Raw genomic sequence first — 22,743 nt, forward strand, 5'->3', positions numbered from 1 at the left:
ATGCTCATTTCACATGAGCAAGTGCTGTTACACTTCTCAGCTAATGTGTAATATTTTATGATGGTATAAGGGATATTGGTGTTGCAGTGGTCCCCATAATTTCCTGTGTTTCTGCAAATTTAAACAACATGCTGCTGCTGATTGGTTATAGTAATTTTGTTGTTCATATCATCCTATTCATATCACAGCAGGTATTGCTTGTAATTATTAAGGCTATTTGTTATTAGAAATGCACGGGTGGTGACGTACAATGAGAAGCAAACATTTTAACCGATAATAAAATTAGCTGATTGTGGAAAGTCAATCTACTAATTATCTCCAAACTGTGTCTGTCAGCTCTGTTTTGCATTTCACAGAATCACAGAATGTTAGGGATGGGAAGGGACCTCAAAAGATCATCTAGTCCAATCCCCCTGCCAGAGCAGGAACCTAAATGAGATCACACAGGAAGGCGTCCAGGCAGGTCTTGAATGTCTCCAGAGAAGGAGACTTCACAACCTCCCTGGGCAGCCTGTTCCAGTGCTCTGTCACCCTCACCATAAAGAAGTTTCTTCTCAAGTTTAAGCGGAACCTCCTGTGTTCCAGCTCACACCCATTGCTCCTTGTCCTACCATTGGGCATCACTGAGAAGAGCATTTCTTAGACTCCTCGCTCCCCAGCAGAAGAGCTTTTGCAGATCCGCGTTCCAAGGAACACACCGAATTTCCCAGCAAGAGAGGTCTTCATTATGTTACACCTTTGCTCTCATACAAGTTCACATAACTTCATAAATACTTTGGGACAAATAGGCATTTGATTATGTAATTTACTACAGAATAACCAGCACACTAACAAATTTGTATGGAAGGTTCTTTATGAAACTTAATAAAAATTAGACTGACCTCTTTAATTTCGTAACTATTAGAAAGTACCTGCTACTTAGATTTCTTAGTTGTTGTATTTTCAAAACCTCTTGTGATATTTAAGTGTGGAGAACACATTAAAGTCATTTTAAATCATGTGGTTGGAGTACCTTTGGATGCTTTTAAAACTGTCCATAGTTCCTGTGATTGTCAGCTGATTAATTTACTGAAATTCTAGTATAAATGCAGTGAAAAAACAAACTGTGTGAGCAGCAAGACCAGTAGAACTTGGTTTTCTGTGCATCTTTGCATAATGGTATTGGCATCTGGGCATGGCACTAAGGCTGTCATTTTAGCAAGCATTTAGATAGTTGTTTAATAGCACTACAACTCCTTTTTATATCCAGTATTAACAGGTGGTTTCATAGTTCAGTATGATCAAATTAAAGGTGGCTGTCAGTTTTTATATACCCTGTTGGGTTACTTATGTTTTTATTTTTGTTTTAAATACTGGCAGGTACAACAAATAACCCTTCCAAAATTTGTCCCCTACTCTATTTGCATAGCATTTCCACTTCACATTAGCTTGTGCCCCATCCCAATATTAATAGCCGGCAAAGAACATCCCAATAGCTAATTCCAGGTCCCTCCAGCAAAATACACATAGCATCCCAAGGCTGGTCTGGAAACCAGAGAGACACAGTGGTGTGGTAACAAGGTCACTGCAGACAAGCAGCAGCAAAGGCACACTTCCATCTGTCTAAATCTGAGTATGTTTGAACATAACAGTGTACTGAGGCTAAAGGACTGGAAATGTGGGATGACGTGCTTAAACGCACAACGTCCGTTTGCCCTTGAGAAGATTATGAGCCATACCTAAAAGCACACTGCCACAGGATCAGGTAAATTGGCTTTTATTGAAACGCACTGTAATATGGGGGTAGGAGGGGGGCTGGGAGAAAGATTCCAATTTAACACAAGTACATTGCATTTCAGGCTCCCAAATAACTATTGATATCTGCTGTCCTGGAGCAAATCATATCTTCCTTGACAAGTCAGACAGCTGCTCTTTCTCTATCTTCCTTTTTTTTTTTTATCTTTAATAGCCATGGATTGTTGTGGTACCTTGAAAAAAAATGTTTGTGACTTACTTGATGGATGTCTCAGCTCCTGCTATTAGCCCTGGCTCATGGGTTCATCTAATGCCTGTTCTTGCCTACAAAACTCAGACCAAGTGCTTTTGAAATGAGAGTGTATTGGGTGCCACTGCACAGTGGGTGCAGTGCACACTGTACAGCTCCCCTTCCCCTCCAGCTGGCAGCTGGTGGGGTGAACAAGCTCTCTTGATCATCTTGAAATACAGTTGAGGTAGAAGCCACCTGCAAAGTTCATCTGGTCCAGGCTCCTGCTTAGAGCAGGGCCAACTTTCAAGTCCTATAAGAGTGCTCAAGGTCTTCTCCAGCTGAGGCCTGACTATCTCCAGAAAAGTAGATCTCACAGTTTCTTGGGGCAAGTGTTCAAACATTTCAGCAAAGTCATTGCAGAAATTTTTTTTTCCATTTGTTTAAGGTACGGGAATACTAGTATCTTAAATACAGGAATACTAACAATTGTAAGATAGGTCTAAAGAAAACTACATCTTTATTTGACCAATTTGACACACACTTTGAACTGAAGAGAAAAAGCAAATCTCTTTCAGGCTATCAACTGTCCTAAGGTGTGTCAAAGAAAATAAAGACAAGTGTGGTAGAAATGGGGGTGGTGATAGTGCAGCTGTTCCCTCACTTTCCTCTGTTAGACTTTGCTGCCCTCAAATCTCAGTCAACACCATGGACTGTGTAAGGTCTCCTCAGGCTGCTCCAGGTCACCCCTAAAAATTTGCCAGGTCAACCCTAAAAACCTGCAAGAGCAAACTGAAGTGTGTGTGTGTGTTAAGCTAAGTTATGTGTCTTTCTGATGTAAAGGAGGAGTGCTTGTATATGGTCCATTCAGCCAGCACAGCTGGAGGGGCACAGCCTATAGGCACTGCAGAGAGCTGGACAAGTTAACAATTTCAACAGCCATGAACCCTTCTGCAGTCTCTCTGTGGCACTCACCCACTTGCCCTGACACTGAGAGAAATACATAAATGCAGCTGCAGACCTGTACCTGTTTGAACAAACTGACGGGTCTCTGTCCAAAATCATCAAAGGGCACCTCATAACAACTGCCAACTGCTATTGTGCATTTAAGAGCAAACTTTAAACGAGAGCATTTAAAAATCTCCTTCTAGGGTATATCCTTAAGTTGATGGGTATCATGGAAGTCGTATGTAATCCAGTATTAGCTACTCAGGTGCCTCTGCTTTTTGTGTCTCTATTTGCCTGATTAACACATGATCAAGAACTAGTGCTAGCTGGGCATCCCTACTCAGGTTTTATATTCCAAATGGGAAAAACCAACCCCTTTGGACCAGACTGTAGAACAAATACTATTTTGTAGGGAGGGGCAAGACTGACACATTTAGTATGGAGTTTTGGTGAATATAGTAATAGGGTCCTCTTTATACTTCCCAGTGGCATACATGTGCCTACTTTTTGTGCACCGATGGAGCATTTGGCATTGAGATTGGCTCTTCCAACACTCAAGTGTGGAGAAGGGATTTCTGCTTTAATGTGTGCATTTTGTGCTCCTCTTGTCTGTCTTGTATTCTCCTTGTATAGCTGAGACCAAGAGAGGATTTTGTTTTTTTTACATCTCACATTTGTAGCTATCAGCTAAAAAGAATACTAACAGAAAGGGAATTGTATATCCTCCACCATGAAATTAACAGCCATGCTTTATGATTTGAACAGGTCCCCAGTGGTACCCTTCCCGTGTTGGCCTGCAACTAGAACGCAGTAAGTGTTCATATGGTTGAATACAGCCACCTAATGTATTACTAATCTTCTGGCAAGTTCTCCTTCTAACAGTATTTCTCTCTCTGTTTGTGTTATTGGGTAAGCTGTTAGCACTTTTTCATTAATTGATAGAAATGATTAACAACTTAGCTTTCTCATTAATAAAGGAATCTAATGGTTTTCCTAACCACTGAGTAAACATGTTTCAGAATACAGTGTATGATCAAATAATGAAGACAAGGCAGTTTTAAAACCATTCACTTAGTTCCCTCACTCACTGCATTGTCCATTTTAACACTTGTTCACATCCTGATCAGAAGATGCAACTGGCTGCAGGAGGCAGCCTCTTTTTTTGTGCCAGTATACCAGTTCTTGGTGGATGTGGCAGTGGGAGATGAAGCTGCTATGGGCTGTGTGGCATTTGGTCTGTGGACACATAGTATTGCAGAGCCCTAGAAAATGAGGACTCAGCACCCTCAATGATTTAAACAGTCAACAAATATATATGGAAAGGGAGACACAAGACAAAGTGGAAAAGAGAAAAGAAGTGTTGTAGCCATGGCAACACCCCATGCCAGTGGCGGTTGGGGTTTCCCAGTATTCAGCTAAATGCCTCTATAAAAAAAAAAGAGAAGAAGATACCGCTGTTTTACGTCTCTGCCTGTACACTCTCAGTCCATCAGGACTGGAAGCAGATACCTCAGAATACTGTGAAAATAAATGTAATGCTCAGATACACCTGGTCTGCCTGGGTCAGACAGCTTACAAAGAAATCTTGGACTGTGGGCCTTTGTCCGAGAAGTTGCATTCATCATGATGGTGCCACCTATTGTAAAATAGCCTGAGAATGCAAACGCTTCAGCAAAAGATTATCAGTGAGGGAGGCACTGCATAACATTGACTTTCTCATTAGTCTTGCAAAGCATAACAAAAAGTGCTCTATGAAATTGTCTGTGCGATAGCATGGCGTGTCTCTAATGGTCTAGATTAACAGAGATAGCATTGTAACAATTGCTATGCATTGCCACCCATTGTCATGACAGCCTAATGCTTTTGTTAAAATGAGATGAGAATAACTCTCATAGAAATACTCAAAGTTGCTAGCCTGGAGAATAGGTACCAAGTAGCCAAAATAAATCAGAATACAAGCTGAGCCTACACCTTGTCCATTAGCAGGGCAGCCTATGCATTATGCTGAGCCTCTGAGAGGATGCCTGTTATTCATGCCATCTCCTCTTCCCTTTTTGTCATTACAGATGGGCCCTATCTGAAGGATTCCATTAACATTCAAAGCCTCGCCGTTTCCTCCATCATTACGTTGTATTTTACAGACCTGGGTCAGCAGGTCGGTTGGACCACAGTAAGTATGTTCTTGCAACAAACAATGTGATTTTTAATGTACAATGTGTTTCAGCATGAAATTACTCCAACTTCCTCAGCCTGTCCTCCCCTACGTCAAATGGTGTAATTACTTTATTATCAGTCAAAACAGAATTAAATGGATAGTGAGCCAAGTTATCAAATGCTAACTCTGAAATCATATTATAGATTAGAAGGTGGACATAACAATATTGCCTGAGGGAAAAAAAAAATCAATTTGAACAAATAGTTTTAGCTCAGCTAGTATTTATATGCCTGTGCAGGACCTGTAGCCAGATACATTCATTTGCTGCAAGGCTCCTCAGCTTTGAAAGTGGAAGGATATTAAAAAGAAAAAATGTATTTCTGGTAATCCTGTTACTAATGCAGGAAAATTATTGGATGGGAATGCCTTACTCTTTGTTCACTCAAAGAACAGTTCTGAGAGAGTAGTGAGGCCAAGGATTGCAGGCAGAAGATGCCCAGCCAGGCTCAGGAATCACAAAACTTTTGAATTTCTTTGTAAAACAAAAGCATTAATCGTGAGCAACAATGCCTGTATTATGCTGTGGGTAGAATCACGGTCTGTTTTTCCATCTGGTCTCAGTTTGACTTCAGTTATTCTCCTATAAGCAGCTGCTGGAAGGTCAGGGCGGCAGGAGAGAGGCAGCATGTTTCACCCGAACGGGGTGGTGGGGAACTCTAAACTTACGGGCTCATCTGTGCAAGGAGGAAGTGAAAGATTCAATTGTTTCACAGCCCAAAGACAGAAGACAGCAGAAGGGTTTGAAAGGACAGTGAAGGAGTGGGAGATGAAGAGACCTTTCCAAGATCCTGCAGCGGGCATAGGTGGTAGAGCTGAAAGTAGTCTCACTACTAGACTGACCTAGTTTTTGCTGTAGTTTGCCTTTATTGTGTTGGCTGGAGGAACAAACAGCCTGCATCTGTATATCGGGTAACGAGATTCCTGATTTCTGCTGCGAGATAGAGCTACAGTTTCTGAAAGCCATGAATGCCATAAAACCCATGATGAGACTTTTCACAGCAATGGAAAACAAATCGCCAATTGCTTGCAATTCCTTTGATGAAGCAAGTGAGTTTTTGCTAACTGGAACCATGGCCGTAGGCCAGATTATTAGATTCTTACCCTCAGGCAGCCCACAGATGACACCCTGCTCATGTGGAGTGACCACAAAGCCAACTGACAAGTCACTGTCCTTTCTTGGCTGTGCCTATATGGATGGAGCTTATGAGTGTTAGGTCTTTAGGCATCTTGCAGATGATACTATTGGTTCTTCTCTCCAGTAGGTCACTGGGTTAGGAAGCATTATTACAAGACACTTAGAAAGGACATGCTATTTTACAGCTCTAATTTTTACAGTTCTTTCTAGATCAGCACTGTAAGGTCATATATCCATTTCACCTGCTCAAGCTCACGTACCTTTCTCTCTCCAGGGAAGCATATAGCCTCTAACAGCACAAATTCTGGGAGGTTTTAGCCGCTATGAACAAGACCATGACCTGTATCTAACCTTTCCAGTTCTAACAAATGGACCCAAATCCCCCAGGTGGTGACAGTGAAGTTAGAGCAGCTCACACTGTGTGACCTACCCGTTTCAGTAGAGGTCTGTGAATTTACCAAGGCTGAGTTTACCCCCTTGATTGCCATACTGATTAATGGCCTACTAGGGCCATACTGATGAGTGCTAGTTGGGGTCCTGTTTCCACCCCAGCTCATCTCACCACCTCTCAACCGTGAAATTTCCTTGCAAAGCGAAATTGCGAGTAGTGCAGCCTCCTGTTTGCTACAACTAAGTCATCTGCAAGAGCCTTATTTATTCTCTCCTTTCCTGGTGGTTTATGTAGCCTAAGACGGTAACACAACTAAAGCTTAATATCCCATTATAAATAGTGTGGTTATGACTAGGTGTCAATACTGCAGGCAGTGGCATGTTTTAACGATTTAATCTGTGTGTGCAGAAAGTTGACTCCATGAGTTTCTGAATATTCATCTTATTCATTATGTTCCATATTTTAAATTGTCTCTTCTCAGTGGGAGAAATCTTCTTCATAGCCACATCATTTAAACAGTCAAGAGATTTTTATATTATAGCTAGTCTATAGCAATAGAGAAAAAGTTCATAGAAGATTGTGTTCTAACAATAGCAACTAAGAATGTATCTGTACACAGGATGTATAGTTTTACTGCGATTTTTAATGTGCTTGGAGCTCCCATTCTCCCATCCCCCTTGATGGTCTATCAGATTTATGCACACAGTGAGGGATGCTTCTGATTTAAAGGGTTGACATTTAAATAAACAGGGCACAGAATAAAAATATTCTTATCTTGTTAGCATATGATAGCTGAGGTACAAAGGGCCACATTCAGATCTGGACTCCAAAAATAGACACAGAAGCACATGGAGATATGTGGTCCAGAGGTTGATGAACTGGGCATGGAACTGTCTAGGGGAAAACTAAGCACAGAGGTGGGTCTTCTGGGACTTTGTCACCTCATTGGAGATCACACTTGAGATGCCCACCTGAGGATCAAGAACACTAAGGCCCCTCAATTCCGGGGGTTTACACCAAGACAATGAGTTTGTGTTTTTTAAAAGGGGAAAGTGGTATCCACCTCCACCTCCTGGGAGTAGTAGCCTCTCTGGGCATGTTGTAAAATAAAAGATGATGCTGTTGTCTCTTCCCAAACAGTTTGGGTCCCTAAGTCTATGAGCATATTTCTGAATCAAGAAACCTCAGCTTCCCTTTTGAAGCATTCAGGTTCTCTGTCACACTCCACCTTGGTGGCTCAAGAGTTTGTTGTCTCCTGTTGTCTATTCAGTCCCTCTGTCAGGGGCTGCCACTTCATAGAAAGGATGTTTCTTTCCCATACTCAGCCTTCTTAAAACATGGTTGAACAGTGACAGAAATATTTTGGTGGTTTTTGCTGTGAAAGCCCAGACATCACCTGGGCTCAGGTTACACCACATCTCTGAGATTGGCTTACCAGATTTCAACAAGTACTAGAAGCTGCGTTGCTCTGAGTGAGGAGAGAGGACAAACTGGGGTGAGTTCTCCTCCACTGGAGCAATTACTTGTCAATCTCTTTTGAGAATGAGGCCCTTTCCTGGAATAATGTGGGTAGAAACCCAACCTCAGATAGCTCTTTTAGAAGAATGGAGTCCCTCAAGGCTCACTTCCAGAAAGCAATTCAGGGAGAAAACAAAACCTCTTTCTTAGTATCACGGATTTTGTTAGAACTCTTTCTACTCTGCTTTCTTTTTTATAAAACAAATATTACCTGAAACACATAATTTACGTCTACACAAGATTTACCAATTCCTTTACCCTACCTGGAGGGGACAGTTGAGGTTTGCTGACTGCTGCTGCAGAGATACTAATGGGAGCTGAGTTTACAGATCTTTTCTATATGCCTCCTGCAAAGATTGCACCCCCAGGGGTGTTTGAAATTCCCAGCACTAGAGTGATGGGTTTTATTTTTAATCTGTCCAATTTGGGGCCTAAGCATGTTTGACAGAGACCTCTTTTTCTATATTGCAGTGCTGCATGTGACTTTTTTGAAAAAATGGCTGGCATTTTACCGCTAAGAATGCATACTGCTGCTGTAGTCAAAAGGAAAAAGGAAACCATTCTTCCTGCTCAACTTCAGACCTCCAATAAAGCTTTCCTCATTTGAGCAGTGATTGCAATTTCTGATGTATCAGCTTCTGTTGTCTAGTTGCTACCCGGGCAGGCTACCAGAAGGATCAAAATAGAACTGAGAAAACAGTGTAGAACTGTGAAAAATATATTTTACCTCCAAGTCTGTGAATTTCATAAGATTAACCCTGAAATACAGCACTCCAGTAAATATTTTTTGTAACTGTGATTTAAAATTAGGGATTGCTCAAATACTTTGACTCGCGAGAGCCTTAAAATACTGAGGCTGGCAGCAGAACTGCTCCATTTGCTTAGATTATAGTTCCTTAGGCTGTGCATTTTTTTTTTGCTTTGTGTTTCTACAATCTCCCTGGCCCGCGTACCCTCCCTGTGTGACTGATGCCACACAGCTCTATGGTACAAACAAATAATGACAGAGAAAATTGTTGATTCTCTCTGATGTGAGTTACCACTTTAATAGACTTCTGCTGGTGTAAAACAGAGCTGGCTGAAACATGGAACTGTATTTAGCAGGTTTAAGATATTATACATATTTTTTGGAATAATTTCAAATTTTTCAGTGAAAAAAGATTCTGCTCAATTTAGAAATGTAGAGATTAAGACTTATTTAAACATGAGAACATTTTTGAAATCTGAAAATCTATGCTTTCACTAACTGTTCTGTTCACTTCTGGCTAGCAAGCAAAAATATCACTGAGTTAGACATTGTGGAAAGTGAATGAGAGGCCAAGAGATCTATGTTTGAAGCTTTGTGGTTACGTCTAGCAGGTGTACACAGTGGGGAAGTGCATGCTGCACTGAATAACAAGGTGTGCCTGGTCTCTTGGGGGGAAGGCAGTATTTCGGTCAGCATGGTTCTCTCCTCTTACTCACACAGTGCACGTGCACTGACGTTTTTCTTTTCTGTGGGTGTGGGTGGGTGGTGAATAGGGGAGGAGCGGTTTGCTCTGACTGTGGCTGGCAGAGCTCACTCTGTTAGTCCTGTAAATGTGGAACTATCCCATGAAGTCTGTGGGATGAGCGTGATACGAAGCAATTTATGAGTATTGATGGGTTTGAAAAAGAGGGAGCTGGACTGCTGCAGACTCATTTTCTCAACCTTCTCTATACTCAGGGTCAGCTTTGGGCTTCCCATGGGGAACAACTTAAGATGTTTTCCCTAACATGTGAACAGAAGAAGAGACTTCAATAGAGGTTTATAACCTCTCAATGGGATGTAGAAATACAGGCAATTATAACAGAAGAAAAAAGATAAGATCTGAGGAATGTGAAGGAGTGGGAGGGCTGGGAGACCCAGAAAACTAGTGGGCGAGTGTGAAGAAGATAAACATAAGAACACTCATGATCATTGCTTAGGAAGGAATTTGAGATCAAGATAAGAGAGAGAGCTGAGGATCTGTAGGATGTATCAGTGGGAGAATGTCACTGAATATATTTCTCAGTGGATGCATATCAGAGCTTGCAAATTTTGTGGCCAGTTCAAACACAGTTGTGGGCCAGGTCCTTACAAATTGAATAACACTTTCAGGGAATTGTGGGCACCTGGAAAACTTAGCAGCAGTACCAAATAAACAGAATGTGTGATTCTATGTAAATCTGTGAGTAGGTTAAGGATGACTACAACGAAGTGCCAAAGAGAGAGAAATGCCCAAATGTTTTTTCATTGCTAAATCTCTTGGATCAATAGATAATTTGATCATAGAAGATATTCTCCAGGACAAAAAGAAGTGACTATTTCCTCTACTGCCCCTTTTCCAACTACAATTATTTGTAACGCAAAGCACCTCCATTTTACAGCTAACAGTTCCTAATTGTCAGAGGTTTCTGCTTGAATACATAACATTACACGCAGTAAGTGTTGCTCTCCCTTGGTACAGCTAGCCAAATCTTGAGCTGATCCCAGTCAAATGCTATGAACTTTCAAAACATTGTAACCTTTCACAAAGGCAAACTACACACACAAGATCGGTCTTATTTTTCATTTAATTAAGCCTAATAGTTTTCAGCCTCGAGGGTTATCAGGAGAGAACAGCTTGCATTTGCCTGATTTCTTGCCATCATTTTATATTGTTTGTGCCTTTCCTTGGGCCACATATACTTTTGGCTCTTTGTTACTGCCCAGTAGCAGTATGAAGTCAACTGATAAGGGAAGAGGAGACCTCAGAAACTGCCCAACTGGCTGATTGGGATTCCTCAGATGCTGCTTCTAGTAAGGCAAACAGTGTTGCAATAATTTCTCTTGGTCTTAGCAACAAATGCCACAAGCTCATGATGAACCATGCCAGCATGTCAATTTTTCAGGTGCCAAAGGGAGTTATGGAGCTACTAGGAAAATTAATTCTGAGCGGTTAATGTTTTAGTCGCTGTTGAGCACAGTACAGGCTGCAGAAACTATGCATAAGTGTTTATAGTAATACCCTTGAGTTTTTACTGCTTGAAGCGCAAAAAGAAGGTAGAGGGAATTCAGTAAGTATAAGCAGAACAAGCTGTTTCTTTCAGTTATAGACAACTTTATGCTTAAAGCTGCTAGTTAAGGAACAAAGAGCTACTTGATGTATGGTACTGGTAAGTGTAGACCCTTTCCTATTTGTATTCAAAGTAACTAGGGAGTTTGACAATTTGTGAATCTATGCAAATTTGAGAAGTTTTAGTTCCCTTAGAATGTGTAAGCCTGGCAAAATTATTTTGTATGGGGAATTTTTCCCAACTGCATACTGAGGGTAAGGAGACCACAAAGAGGAGAGTGAACGAGTGTTTGAGAGGACCATGTGCCCCTTTGTCAGTCTTTGCCCATCTTGTCTGGTGATCTTGACAAATCACTGAATTTCTCTGTATCTCAGTTTCCAGATCCATGGCAAGAAAATAAGAGTATTTTCCTCTTTACAAAGTGTTTTGAGACTTCTGGATAAAAAACACTGTGGAAGAGCTGGTTGAGGTTATTAGTGACAGCCAAATGTTTAAAAGCACTGTTTCATTTAGGTATCTACATAGCAGATGGTGGGTACACATTTTAACAGGCTACGTGTTATAGGTCAGATTTCAAAATGCTGTCAAAGTACCATAAAGCTTTGGCAGAAAATCTGAACTCACATTGGTTTTTGGTTACAAACAGAACTTGAGTGCTTTGCTGAATATGTGTAGGAACAAACATATATAACATGCGTATACGGTGTGTGTATAAGAAGAACATTTGTTAATTTGCAGTAATTTTTCCATTTTGAGTAAGAAACATGCAAAAGCTTGTGCTCACAGGGGAGAATCTTGACCAGAGTATGGGGTGGTCTGATGCCAAACCAGTGGTTTTAGACAATTCAGTCTCAGAAGAAGAGACAGGAGGAAGCTGGGATTTCACCTCCCTTCTCCCACAGAGGGAGCACAGGCCAGGCTCAGGGAGAAACAGCACCCATCACTGTTTAATCCCCAGCTCCTGAGGCTGTCCTGAGTCAGCTGCAATTTGCCTATAAAATCCTACAGCAAATACATCCCTATCTCTGGTATTTGCAGTAAATATTGAGCTGCAGCCTAAAATACTCCTAGACACTGAGTCACTGTAAAATCTGCCCAGACAAGGGAAGTTTCAAGTACCCCTGCATGTGTTATATAAGTTTTGTAGAATGGATCTGACAGTTCTATGAGAAATGGAACAAAAATAATTGAATATTCAACCAGCCCTTAAGAACTGTATCACTTGACGCAAAACTGGTGCTGCTGAGGAGTTTTGCAAACACGAAAATACAAACATTTTTAAAAGGTGATGATATAGAGATGCTGCTAAAATTATGCCATTATCATCCCCAGGTAACTGTATGGCCTTTAATGAGGTCGCACAGCATATGAAGTAGAAATTAGTCCAGAAATTAATAATGTTTCGGAATGGTCATTAACTCAAGAGTACTTAGGGCTGGGATTGTAAAAATAGTCTAAGGTAGCTAGATGCTAAGTTTAATGTGATTTGGGGACTTGGTGGTGTTCAGCTGCCTGTTTCTCTTTTGTTTCTCAGAAATCCCAGCTGCTCTCTGTACATTTGCACATAGAAATGATCTGCCTGTCTGGTATCAGTGGATCCTTCTCTTTACGTGGTACATACTGTCTTAGTCTGACCCTGTCTCAGGCTTGCAACTAGTGCCTTTGTCTCACACATATCAGTGAAACCAAGGCCTTCCCATTAGATAATTTATGTTCTGCAGCTGCTTTTCCATCAAAGTTACCCAGGGCATGCTTGAGCTATTTTGTATCTCTTGCTGTGCCAAGGGTTTCAGGCAATGACCCAAAGTCATTGTCCCGGCTGCAGGTATTCTCCTCGTACTATTGCCTTCACTTCCCCTGCTTGAACCCAGACATCCCGTTGGCAGTGGAAGAGAAAACATCATGACCGGCACCGATGAACTGGGAAACTGCCCCTACATGGCATGGAAAGAGCTGTGGGAAGGGATCAGTATGGAAAAGGCTGTATGGCCTTTCCTCAGCTCTGCTTTGCAGCTTGTCATAAATGAGATAATGTGAGACCATGCCAAAAGGCAACATGATACAAGATAAAGCGTGTTGTGTGGTATCACAGAAAGGGCATGTCGTAAACATTACAAAGAAGAATTAGCTGATGCCCTCATGTAAAGATTGCTAATCCATGGGCTGTTCATTTGTAAAGGTTCTGTTGGACTTCATTCAGACTCCCTCCACTCCACCCTTTCTATTTATAGCTTCCTTTTGTCCTTTTCTGCCTTTTCCCAACTGGTACACATGGTTCTATTAACTCACAAAAATCTTTCCATTCCCTGCAGTAGTCCTGTTGGGATAGTGTCATGCAGTATGCCAGCTGCCCCTACCAGCCAGAAAATTCACCTCTCATTCCCTGAAATAACTTTAAAGAGCTCCTTTCACCACTGCTGCATTCATCTCTCCCTAAATATACCCTCTGTCTCATCAAGTCTGGGATTATAATTCCTGACCTGGTTTGATTGTTGCTCAGTTCAGCAAGGTGTTACTAGCATGATCATCTGAACAGAGATAAAAGAAGCAGGTACAATCTCGCTCATGCAAGATGAGATGCCTTGCTGGTTTGTGAATTAGCTATCCTGTATTTTTTTCCCATTTTTCTCATCATCACTTGGATGATGGAGACACCCACATTAGCTTTCTTTTGACATATTTCAGATCTCCATTTTGCTGTTTATGTAGTTTAGGTATTACTGAACCAGATCTCCAAGGACCTGATAATTGAGTCAGGTAAAGAAGCTTGAGTTTAGCACCCTGTATGGAGCTCATGCCTGGGAGAGGTTCAGTTCAAGAACGGTTTCTCTATGTCACTGAGAATAAGATGTATATAGAGTATAATGCCAGACACTGGAGAGGAGAGAAGGAAGGTAAGAGAACTGGACGCTATGCAAGATACAGAAAAAAGGGGAAATCTCTTGTTTTCTTTCTTCAGGGAATTAATGATGAGCTTAACAGTTACATCCTGTTGAGCTATGCACATTGTAATAGAAATGTAATGCTCCTTCATAAAAATATTTTTGTGTTTCCTATGGACCACTGTATTTGGCTGCACCAAATACATCAAAACAATTTAGGCAGGCCCACAAGACGGTAACAACTAAGTAATTTTCTTAATATTGGGTGTATTTTACATTTCTGCAGAAGAAAATGTGTTGTAAATGATCACTTTTTTGTTTTTACAAAATGCTGTTTCTTTTGTCCGTAAACTACAAGCTACGATGTTATTTTCAGGTTTATTTAAAATTTGATTATTATTTTTGCATGATATGTCAACAAGAACTAGTATCTTAGTAATTTTGTAAGTTTTTTGAGCATCTGTAAAAATGATAGGTTGAACTGATCATTAACACAACTAATAATGCCCAAGCCCAGCAATTAGTCAGCTATAGGATGAATATGAAGACACTAGGTAGGCTTAATTGCATGTATTCATTGAGAATCAATAGTAAAAGAATGGTGCTTGCCTTTGATTGCCAATGGTTAGATCTGATTGTAATTTTGTGTTAATTTAAGACTACTTTCCATTCTACCCACTTGAACTCATGGGATTTTTAGCAGAGTTTCTCTGCCTGCCTTTCTGGAACTCGCTTTTTATTTCTGATGAATTTAAAATCAGTGGGCCAGAGAAGGAGAGCAGAGGTTGCAGCATGGGAGGTGCAACAGAAAGAAACAGACTTAAACTCATCCAAAATATAAAAAAATCCCAACCAACCACTACAGCAAATTAAATGTCATCCTCTAAAGCAGAATGCTACTTATCTTAACTATGTTCCAGCCGTGTGATGCAGGTATGACAAAGGCAAATACAGTCCTGCCTGCTAGACAATACCTGCTTTGATTGCAAATCTTACAGCTGACCCTGTATCACCTGCCTCCACATGGGTGATTAATGATTTGTGTCTCACACACGGATAAGATGGCACCTTCTCCCCAGCCTGTAAAGCACCCTGAGCATGCTGATACTCCTCACCTCCACAAACCCCAGTTCAAGAGCTGCTGTTGGTGCTCTCAGCTGCTTCTCTGAATTCCTCTGATGGAAGGCCCTGCATCCCCCCTCCTACATCAAAAACACCTCCTCACCGAGTCACAGGGATTCAGGATATCACATGCCTGGTAGCTTTGGCTGTTAAATACAGACTGGATTTTTTACTAAATCCTGAAGATTTCCTTCTCCTTTCAGCAACTGAAGTCAGCCAGGGGGTAAAAGGAGAGCACTTGTTGCAGTGACAAGTAACCACAACTTGATGCTAGGTCCTGCCAAACTTTTCCTGGCAGCTTTGTAATATGTTCACGCCCAACAGAAGAAAAAAGATGGCAGTTACAGGTGTATTTTCTGGTGCAACTCATGTCTGAGAGAAAAAGCTACGCTGAAGAAAGCTCATCCCAAGCTCTTACACTGACCTACCCAGGCCTTATCATCTACACCTCTGTTTCCTGTACCACCATTGTCCATATTTAGAGTATTAGGTTTTAATAGTGGGAGCTGTCTCTTACAGTGTTTGCAGAGTGCCTAACACAGTGGGCTTACAAACAGTTAGGAACAGAACCATACAACTGCTATCAGGACAAAATTCTAATAAGCCCTTGGCTGTAATGTGTTCCATAACAGTGTGGGCTCTTAGACACTCCTTGATTCAATGTTTTCACACACACACACACACACACACACACACAACCTCTCTTGGGATCATACAGAGTCTCAATCGAGCACAGAAATCACAGTGTTATGTGGAACAAAATAGAATCTTACATTTCCCTGGTAGGGAACACTTAAGTCTTACTTTTGGAAATAGTCCTGCTATAAAAGGCTGAAATTTGAAAATGTTTCCCCCTGTAATAGAGGAATAGAAATAGTACTGGGTGTCCCAAATGAAGGAAACCTAACTGCAGAGTATTTCTGCTGGAAAACCTTTTTATTTCAAAGCTCTTCTGAAGAGCGATTAGAGGAACAGCACGCTGGGGGTCAGACTGCCTGCCAAATACTACTTTTGAGAAAGGTAGTCTAAATTCAGTGTTGCTTCCTTAAGCCACAGGTATTTATCCATTGCAATTCTACAGCAGTGCAAATAGCCACCTTAAAGCCAAATGGCCCATTAGTTATGAATCTGGATCACTGAACAAAAGCTCCAAGTGCTGTTCACCAGGCAGGCAGGTTCTGCTCTTCCACCTACCACCAAATTCCAAGCAGTGATCCATCCCTTCCAAATGTCTCTGCTAGCAACCAGGATTCAAAGCTATGTTTGTTTCTGTCATGCTTGCTTGGCTTTTAACTGATGTATCACTTAATTGTAAAAAAAACCTGTCAGAAAGAAAGCTGCCTTCAGCTTTTGGGCCTTGATTTTCAGTGTTATTTGGATTCCAAATAGGCATCTGATGGCACAGCCAAAAGTATGAGGAGGAGATAACTGTGATTTTGACCACTTTCCATGAAGCTTTCCTGACTGGGTTAATGTTCTGCACAGAAAACTCTCTCATTTTCTAGATGAATTTTACTCCTTTGCTAAAGAGACCGCAGAAAAAAAGTATGTGTAATATAAATCCTCAAAGTTAAGCTAAAATAACATTTGAAGGATGAATAGGTGTTGTGAATAAGGGTATTCTTTTTCTCATGCCTTTATTGGTTAAATTTCCTACTCTGATACAGCCATTTTCTTTTTAATTTCCAGTTTTTCCTAACAGAATACACCGGGCCTCTTCTAATATATCTACTATTTTACATTCGCCTCTCAACTATTTATGATCAAGTGGAAAGTACGAAGAACTTCCGCCACCCAGTGGTCCAGTAAGTGACACGTGTGTCAACTATTTTCCTGGAGGACAGGGAGCCAGAGGGATGGGTGGAGATTGAATTTCCAGGGCTGAGGAAGTTACAGGGGGGTGCGAGGCTGCATGCCTAGTCTCAGAGTCAGTGGGAGTTTCAAATGGTTCTTATCAATAGTGGTTTGGCATTTTAGCAGCACTCATAAGCCTGACCAAAAATGGGATCCCAGTTGCAATGATCACTGCACCGGGTCACAATGGGAGATGTAGTATTTTCCCCGATTAATTTGCACTCTAGACACACAGCCTGTACAGAAGGTGAACTAATAAACACAGCAGGTAGTAACCCAAAGTCACACTTGACAGAGAAGAGAGGACAAGATTTTACATGTCCCACTCCCAGTCTCTTCACAGTGCATTCTCACTCATAAGATAAGTAGCATCAGCATCCAGCACAGAAGATAACTATCCCCACACCAGCTCACACCTAGGCACAACAAGGAGGAATTTTGAGAGGTCTGCATGTCATGACTTAGGTCAAGAACAACTGAGAAACTCAAAAGAAGCACCATAGGAATTCAGAGGGGGTAATCTGATATTTGAAACTAACCTCTTTTAACTGTAACTCTTCCCCAGGGCCATGTGTGGCTTATTTGAGCACCGAAAGACTTAGAAGAAATAAAACACTTAAGTCAAAACCAAAAATAAGACTTCGGCCACTGTTACAGAACAGTGAAGAGCACAAATTGTATCTAGCTGTAGAGAAACAAATCAGACAAGCTCATATATAAGCATAAACCAGATAGCCTTGTTTTTCTCAATTGCTGGAACAGTAATGCTGACAAGGAAAATTAAACAGCTCCAATATAATACAGTAGGAGCTGACCACAAGGAAATGCAACCTGCTTAATCTGCTAGAACTCAAGAAGCAATGAAGAGAGGACAGCCAACCAAAATAGCCTTTTATGACCTTTGACAGCCCCTGCCATTCCCAAGCCCTTTGAAGGACTCTGAAAGAAACAAAGCAGACCTGATCAATGGGAAGGATTAAGAGCTGTTACAGACAAGAAAGTGGCAAGCAGCTACACATGATAACTGGCAGGGAGGCTCAAGGCACTGCCACCACCAACTGTACCCCTCTACAAGACGGTGGTTAATGCATCAGGCAGGCTGGGAACTTTCACACTTAAGGAACTTAGTTCTTTTCTGTATGACTGTCCCCATTCTGGGGAATTAGTGCCTGGCAGAGGCGTGGAATGTGATCAAGGAGCTGTTGGCTGCATAAGTTGGAGCACTGGAAGTGGGAGGACACACAAGGAACTAGGAGCCTCATGGAACTGTGTAGCTTTCCCACAGGACTTTTTCCACACTATAATTGCAGAATCAAGGGAGCTGGTATAGAGCAGAGAAACACAGTGAGTAACAGTAACATTTACAGATGGAGGAACAGAGACTTGAAGAGACATTAAGGGAGATAGTGGAGCTGGGAATGAGAACACAGAAAGCTGAATTCAAATCCAGAGCTGCAAGATGCTTGCCTTCCTTCTCTTGCTCATACACTTAAAAGGAGAGAGTTTCTGGTAGCACAGAGAACCAGCAATAGTTTTAACTTCTTCTAAGTGGGCAAGGGGTGTGCAGAATCCTTCCAGTGACCACTCCTTAATGGGTTCATCTGAGGTCTCCATCCTAAGCCAAATTAATTTTAAAATTCCCAGCAAAGCTGGAAGTTTGCTCCAGACTTTAGATAAGTCGTTAATTGTTTGAAATTTTCTTAGCTCAACTCTCTCTGGTTTAATTACTTTGAAATTGTTTAATCTTTGACTCTGGCTACCATACAAGATGCGTAATAAAAGTATTTGAGATTTCACATGCTGAAAACCACTTTTCATTTATGTCTTATAATTGGTTTGCAGTGAGACAAACTCTGGTAGTACGGTAAATGTAACCAAGATAAAATGCCACCAGGAATCACTCTTGACATTTGTTTCTGAAACTCAGTCTCTATGAGCTGCAACTCATTCTCGGAAGCAAATCAGCAATGCCTGTTATTGTTTCATAATCTTCCTCAAAAGTGAATCAGTATAATAATTTCTACAACAATTACCTCATTTCTTTGTAACGGGCAACAAAAAAGCCATCAGAATGGATTAACTTTGCAACAAAATCTCATTTTGCGTCCACAAGGAAATGAAATATAAACTACCTCTGTGCAGCTACTCGAGTTGGCAAAGGACAAGGAAACCATTCAGAAGATATTCAGAAGGTTTTTAAATGTCAGACACATCCTACAGGAGCATTAAGGTGGCCTTAAAACGTGGGAGACGTCTTTTGGAAAAGCACAGCAGACGCCTGCTTGTATACACAGCTGTTCTGTTTTAATGTCTTGTCAGGGCTATGTATCACATTCAGAGCTTGAGGAGCTCTTTTTAATTCAAAGCTAGTAAAAATAAGTTGCTTCCTTGCAAAATGAAAGCAACTTTGTATAACACTGAAAATGATTCCATTAATCCTTGGTTCCAGATGCTTCAATTAAGACAGTATCTTAAACCCCATGATTTCAGTGTGACTCTGCAGTTTTGGAATATTAGTCCTTATTCCTTTTGTGACATTAAACTGTGAAGTTATAAAAGCAATCTTTCACTTACCTTAATTTCCTTTTTTTTTTTTTTTCCTTCCAGTTTGGCCTGCTTCTGCCATTGTTTACACTACATCAGACATCTGCTGGAGACGTTATTTGTTCACAAGCTTTCGGGAGGGCACACTCCTCTGAAAAATATGATAAAGGTGACAACATGTTTATCATTTTGTGTAAGAGAGAATATCCTCATATCAAAGCAGTCCTTGGAAGAAGATAGGAAAATAAAAAATAATTTATTTTCTAGCTCCAGGAATTATGATTAGTCAAAATACTAATATAGGCAGAATTTCAGGGCCATGTCCCCAAGGACATGAACTGAAATCAATGTCCATTTAGCTCCTGCATGTCAATGTCCACTTTGACTCATCCACCCAAGGGGCTGATTGTCATGTCCAAGATATTTTTCAGACTGAATACTATTTTATTATGAGATATTTTGCTGCAACATCTAGCAATGCTGACAGAAATCACACTCCACTTCCTCAGTGCAATATAAATATAGAGCAAGAGACAGGCCTTGTATTATGAAGCTAAAATCAAATTACAAGGAGGAAAAAAAAAAAATTATCTTTCTATAGGTGGAGGCCTCAGGAAGAAAGTCTAAAGACTTCTGCCTCCCAAAGCCTCCTAAGTTTCAGCTGCGTGTCATTACTCATAGGTTCTCCTTTCGTTTACTTCACATACTCAGTCTCGGTTGTTTTGTATCATTCCCCCCACCCCACTCCATCCCATTCAGTGTATTTTGCAATACATTTAAGATTTTAGTGAAGGAGATGTATGACCATGATAGGGTCTTGACTCAATTCCAGTCAGAAAGGAGGTAATGAGATACACAACTAGAGATGCTGTTTTACAATACACAGTGTTTAGAAAAAAAACCCCCAAAACCAAAACAAAACCTAAGTGACTTTGGAATCAGAGTGCCGTTTCCAAAATGATACATGCACGTGGGAGTTAAAGACCCATACTTACTGTTGTCCCCACAGTGGCATTGCATAAAAAAATTAAAAAGAGAAAGCCTGACTTGCAGCACAGTTTATGTGATGAAGCTGCAGCCAGTCCCAGCACACTGCTCTTCCTGAGAAGGTACTGAGCACGGGACCCTTAACTTAGACACATAGGAAGGCTTTATCTAGTCTCCAAGGTGGTTTCAATTGTTTGGCTGGTGGGTTTTGTTTTTCCCTTGTACACAGGATGGGAGTAGTGACCCCTAAACAGAGCAAGAACATGATCATGATACCTCTGCTTGGGCTTTCCCGAGCCCACGGCTTTAGTCACCAAGCAAAGGCAGCTGGGGTGCTGCTTTTTAACAAGAGGATGAAGTGGGGCTGAATCCATGGGAACAGATGCAGCGTGTAGTTCAAATATCTTTATAGGAACTGTGTGCCTTTTGTTTTTGGCCAAGGTTAAACCAGGCCTATTCAGTTTTACTCTTTATTGTCTTGCCTGGTTTAGCTTTCTGTTTGGCTAGCTCTGTCTTGCTCAGTTTAAGGTATAGTAACAACTCAGCTGTTTTAACCAGCCCTAGACTTTTAATAGTACAACTCAGAGAAATTTGCCCTTCAGCAGAAGAATCGAATAAGGAAAAGCAAACAGCAGTTCCTACAACAGGCATAAAACACGTTCAACACAATCCAAAAAATCTATCGTGTGCCTCCTTTTATTTTTTTTTTTAGTGGCTTCATAGCATCTTAAAAAAAAAAATCTATGTTCTGTGACTCAAGAAACCACTGCAAAGTCTTTCAATGGTCATGTGGGTTTTGCACTTATCAGAAGTTATATTTATAAAGTTATGGGTTGTACTTGCTTATCGTCATTTTAATAAAAAAAGTATCTTTTGTCCGTTCCAGGGCTGTGCCTTTTACTGGGGATTCACTTCCTGGATTGCATACTACATCAACCATCCACGATATACACCACCATGTATGTATAAGTAGAACAGAAAACTGACCTTAGTTTTAAAAAGTTTTTGGTATGCAACCCTAAGTCCTCCAAAATCAATAGGTGACTCCCACATGAGATCATATGACTCATCTAGCCAGAGATTAGCCTTTATTCCCTGTCAGAAGGAAGATTGTTGTGCAGGAGGCTTCCCTGCCATGCCACTGAATGTACGTTCCTGGTCGATTGCTGTGCAGTTTTATGAACTGGAAATATTAGCAAGTAAAGAAAACACAAAGATCGATATGTTTTGCTCATCTTCACAATATTTGTATTAAGAATTCAGAAGAGAACTAGAGCTGTCTGCATTTTCTTGGAGGAGATATTTATTTGCTAAAGATACGTCCTTTTCAGGAAAATTAAGGGGTTTTTTTTTTTGGTGAGAACCCAGTAAAGGTAAATCGGATACTGCTGGTAAAAATGAAAAAAAAAAAAATCCTATGTTTTTTGCTTTCATATTTCATTCATAATTTTGTTCCCTCTCATTACATTTTATTGTTGCACTGCTGTTTCTTCATGATTTTTTTCTTCTTGTTTGCTCTTTGAACTTTTTCTACTTTTGAGCATAATTGCCATAAGTTTTGTTTCCAGCTACTTTACTTTCCTTGTTACCTCTTAGTGTTTCTTTTCTTCTGCATCTTATACTTATCTATGGGAACAAAGGGTTTGCTTTATAATTTTTATTTACACTCAGTTAAATTATTTTTTTTTTTCAATCAAAAAATTTTCCTACTTGGCACTTGCTTTCTTTTTAAAATAATACAAGATTTCTGTTTCAAAATGATGTGATTCACTGAAAGACAGTTGATTTTGGTGTGGCCTTAACAGTTTTTGGCAGTCTGGGCCATCAGAGCAGTAGGTGCAGCTTCTTTATAGAGGAAACCATTTGTTCAAGACGCAGCTTTCCAACAGAGAAAGGATTCAGAAGAAGTACTTCTAATTGCTTGCCACTGCCTTAAAATGACAATTATAGGTACATGGATCTAATGCTGGAGATCACCAGCTCTCTGGCATAGTTAGCTGTATCAGTAAAACATTGGTGGTTTATTTTGGATGCAGAAGCAGGTCAGAGAAATGGGTTCTGAAAAATAAAGGCTTGATGGGGCTTGGTCAGGGAAGTGAGGTACATACATATGGTTGGTGTTCCTCA

The 22,743-nt window shown here is 40.7% G+C and overlaps 1 protein-coding gene across 2 annotated transcripts in view; it reads left to right on the forward strand.

The window, feature by feature from the left end:
* Nucleotides 1-22,743, forward strand: part of TECRL (trans-2,3-enoyl-CoA reductase like) — a 61,920-nt gene that overhangs the window by 30,776 nt on the left and 8,401 nt on the right. For both annotated transcript variants that reach the window (XM_029086693.1, XM_010174815.1), the window contains exons 3-7: nucleotides 3,677-3,721; nucleotides 4,978-5,081; nucleotides 16,921-17,036; nucleotides 19,693-19,798; nucleotides 21,503-21,575. In XM_029086693.1, coding sequence (XP_028942526.1) covers nucleotides 3,677-3,721; nucleotides 4,978-5,081; nucleotides 16,921-17,036; nucleotides 19,693-19,798; nucleotides 21,503-21,575 — 444 coding nt within the window. The remainder of the gene's footprint in view (nucleotides 1-3,676; nucleotides 3,722-4,977; nucleotides 5,082-16,920; nucleotides 17,037-19,692; nucleotides 19,799-21,502; nucleotides 21,576-22,743) is intronic.

This window comes from Antrostomus carolinensis, unplaced genomic scaffold (genome assembly GCF_000700745.2).
Source record: "Antrostomus carolinensis isolate BGI_N321 unplaced genomic scaffold, ASM70074v2 scaffold8139, whole genome shotgun sequence".
NCBI classification, from domain to species: Eukaryota; Metazoa; Chordata; class Aves; order Caprimulgiformes; family Caprimulgidae; genus Antrostomus; species Antrostomus carolinensis.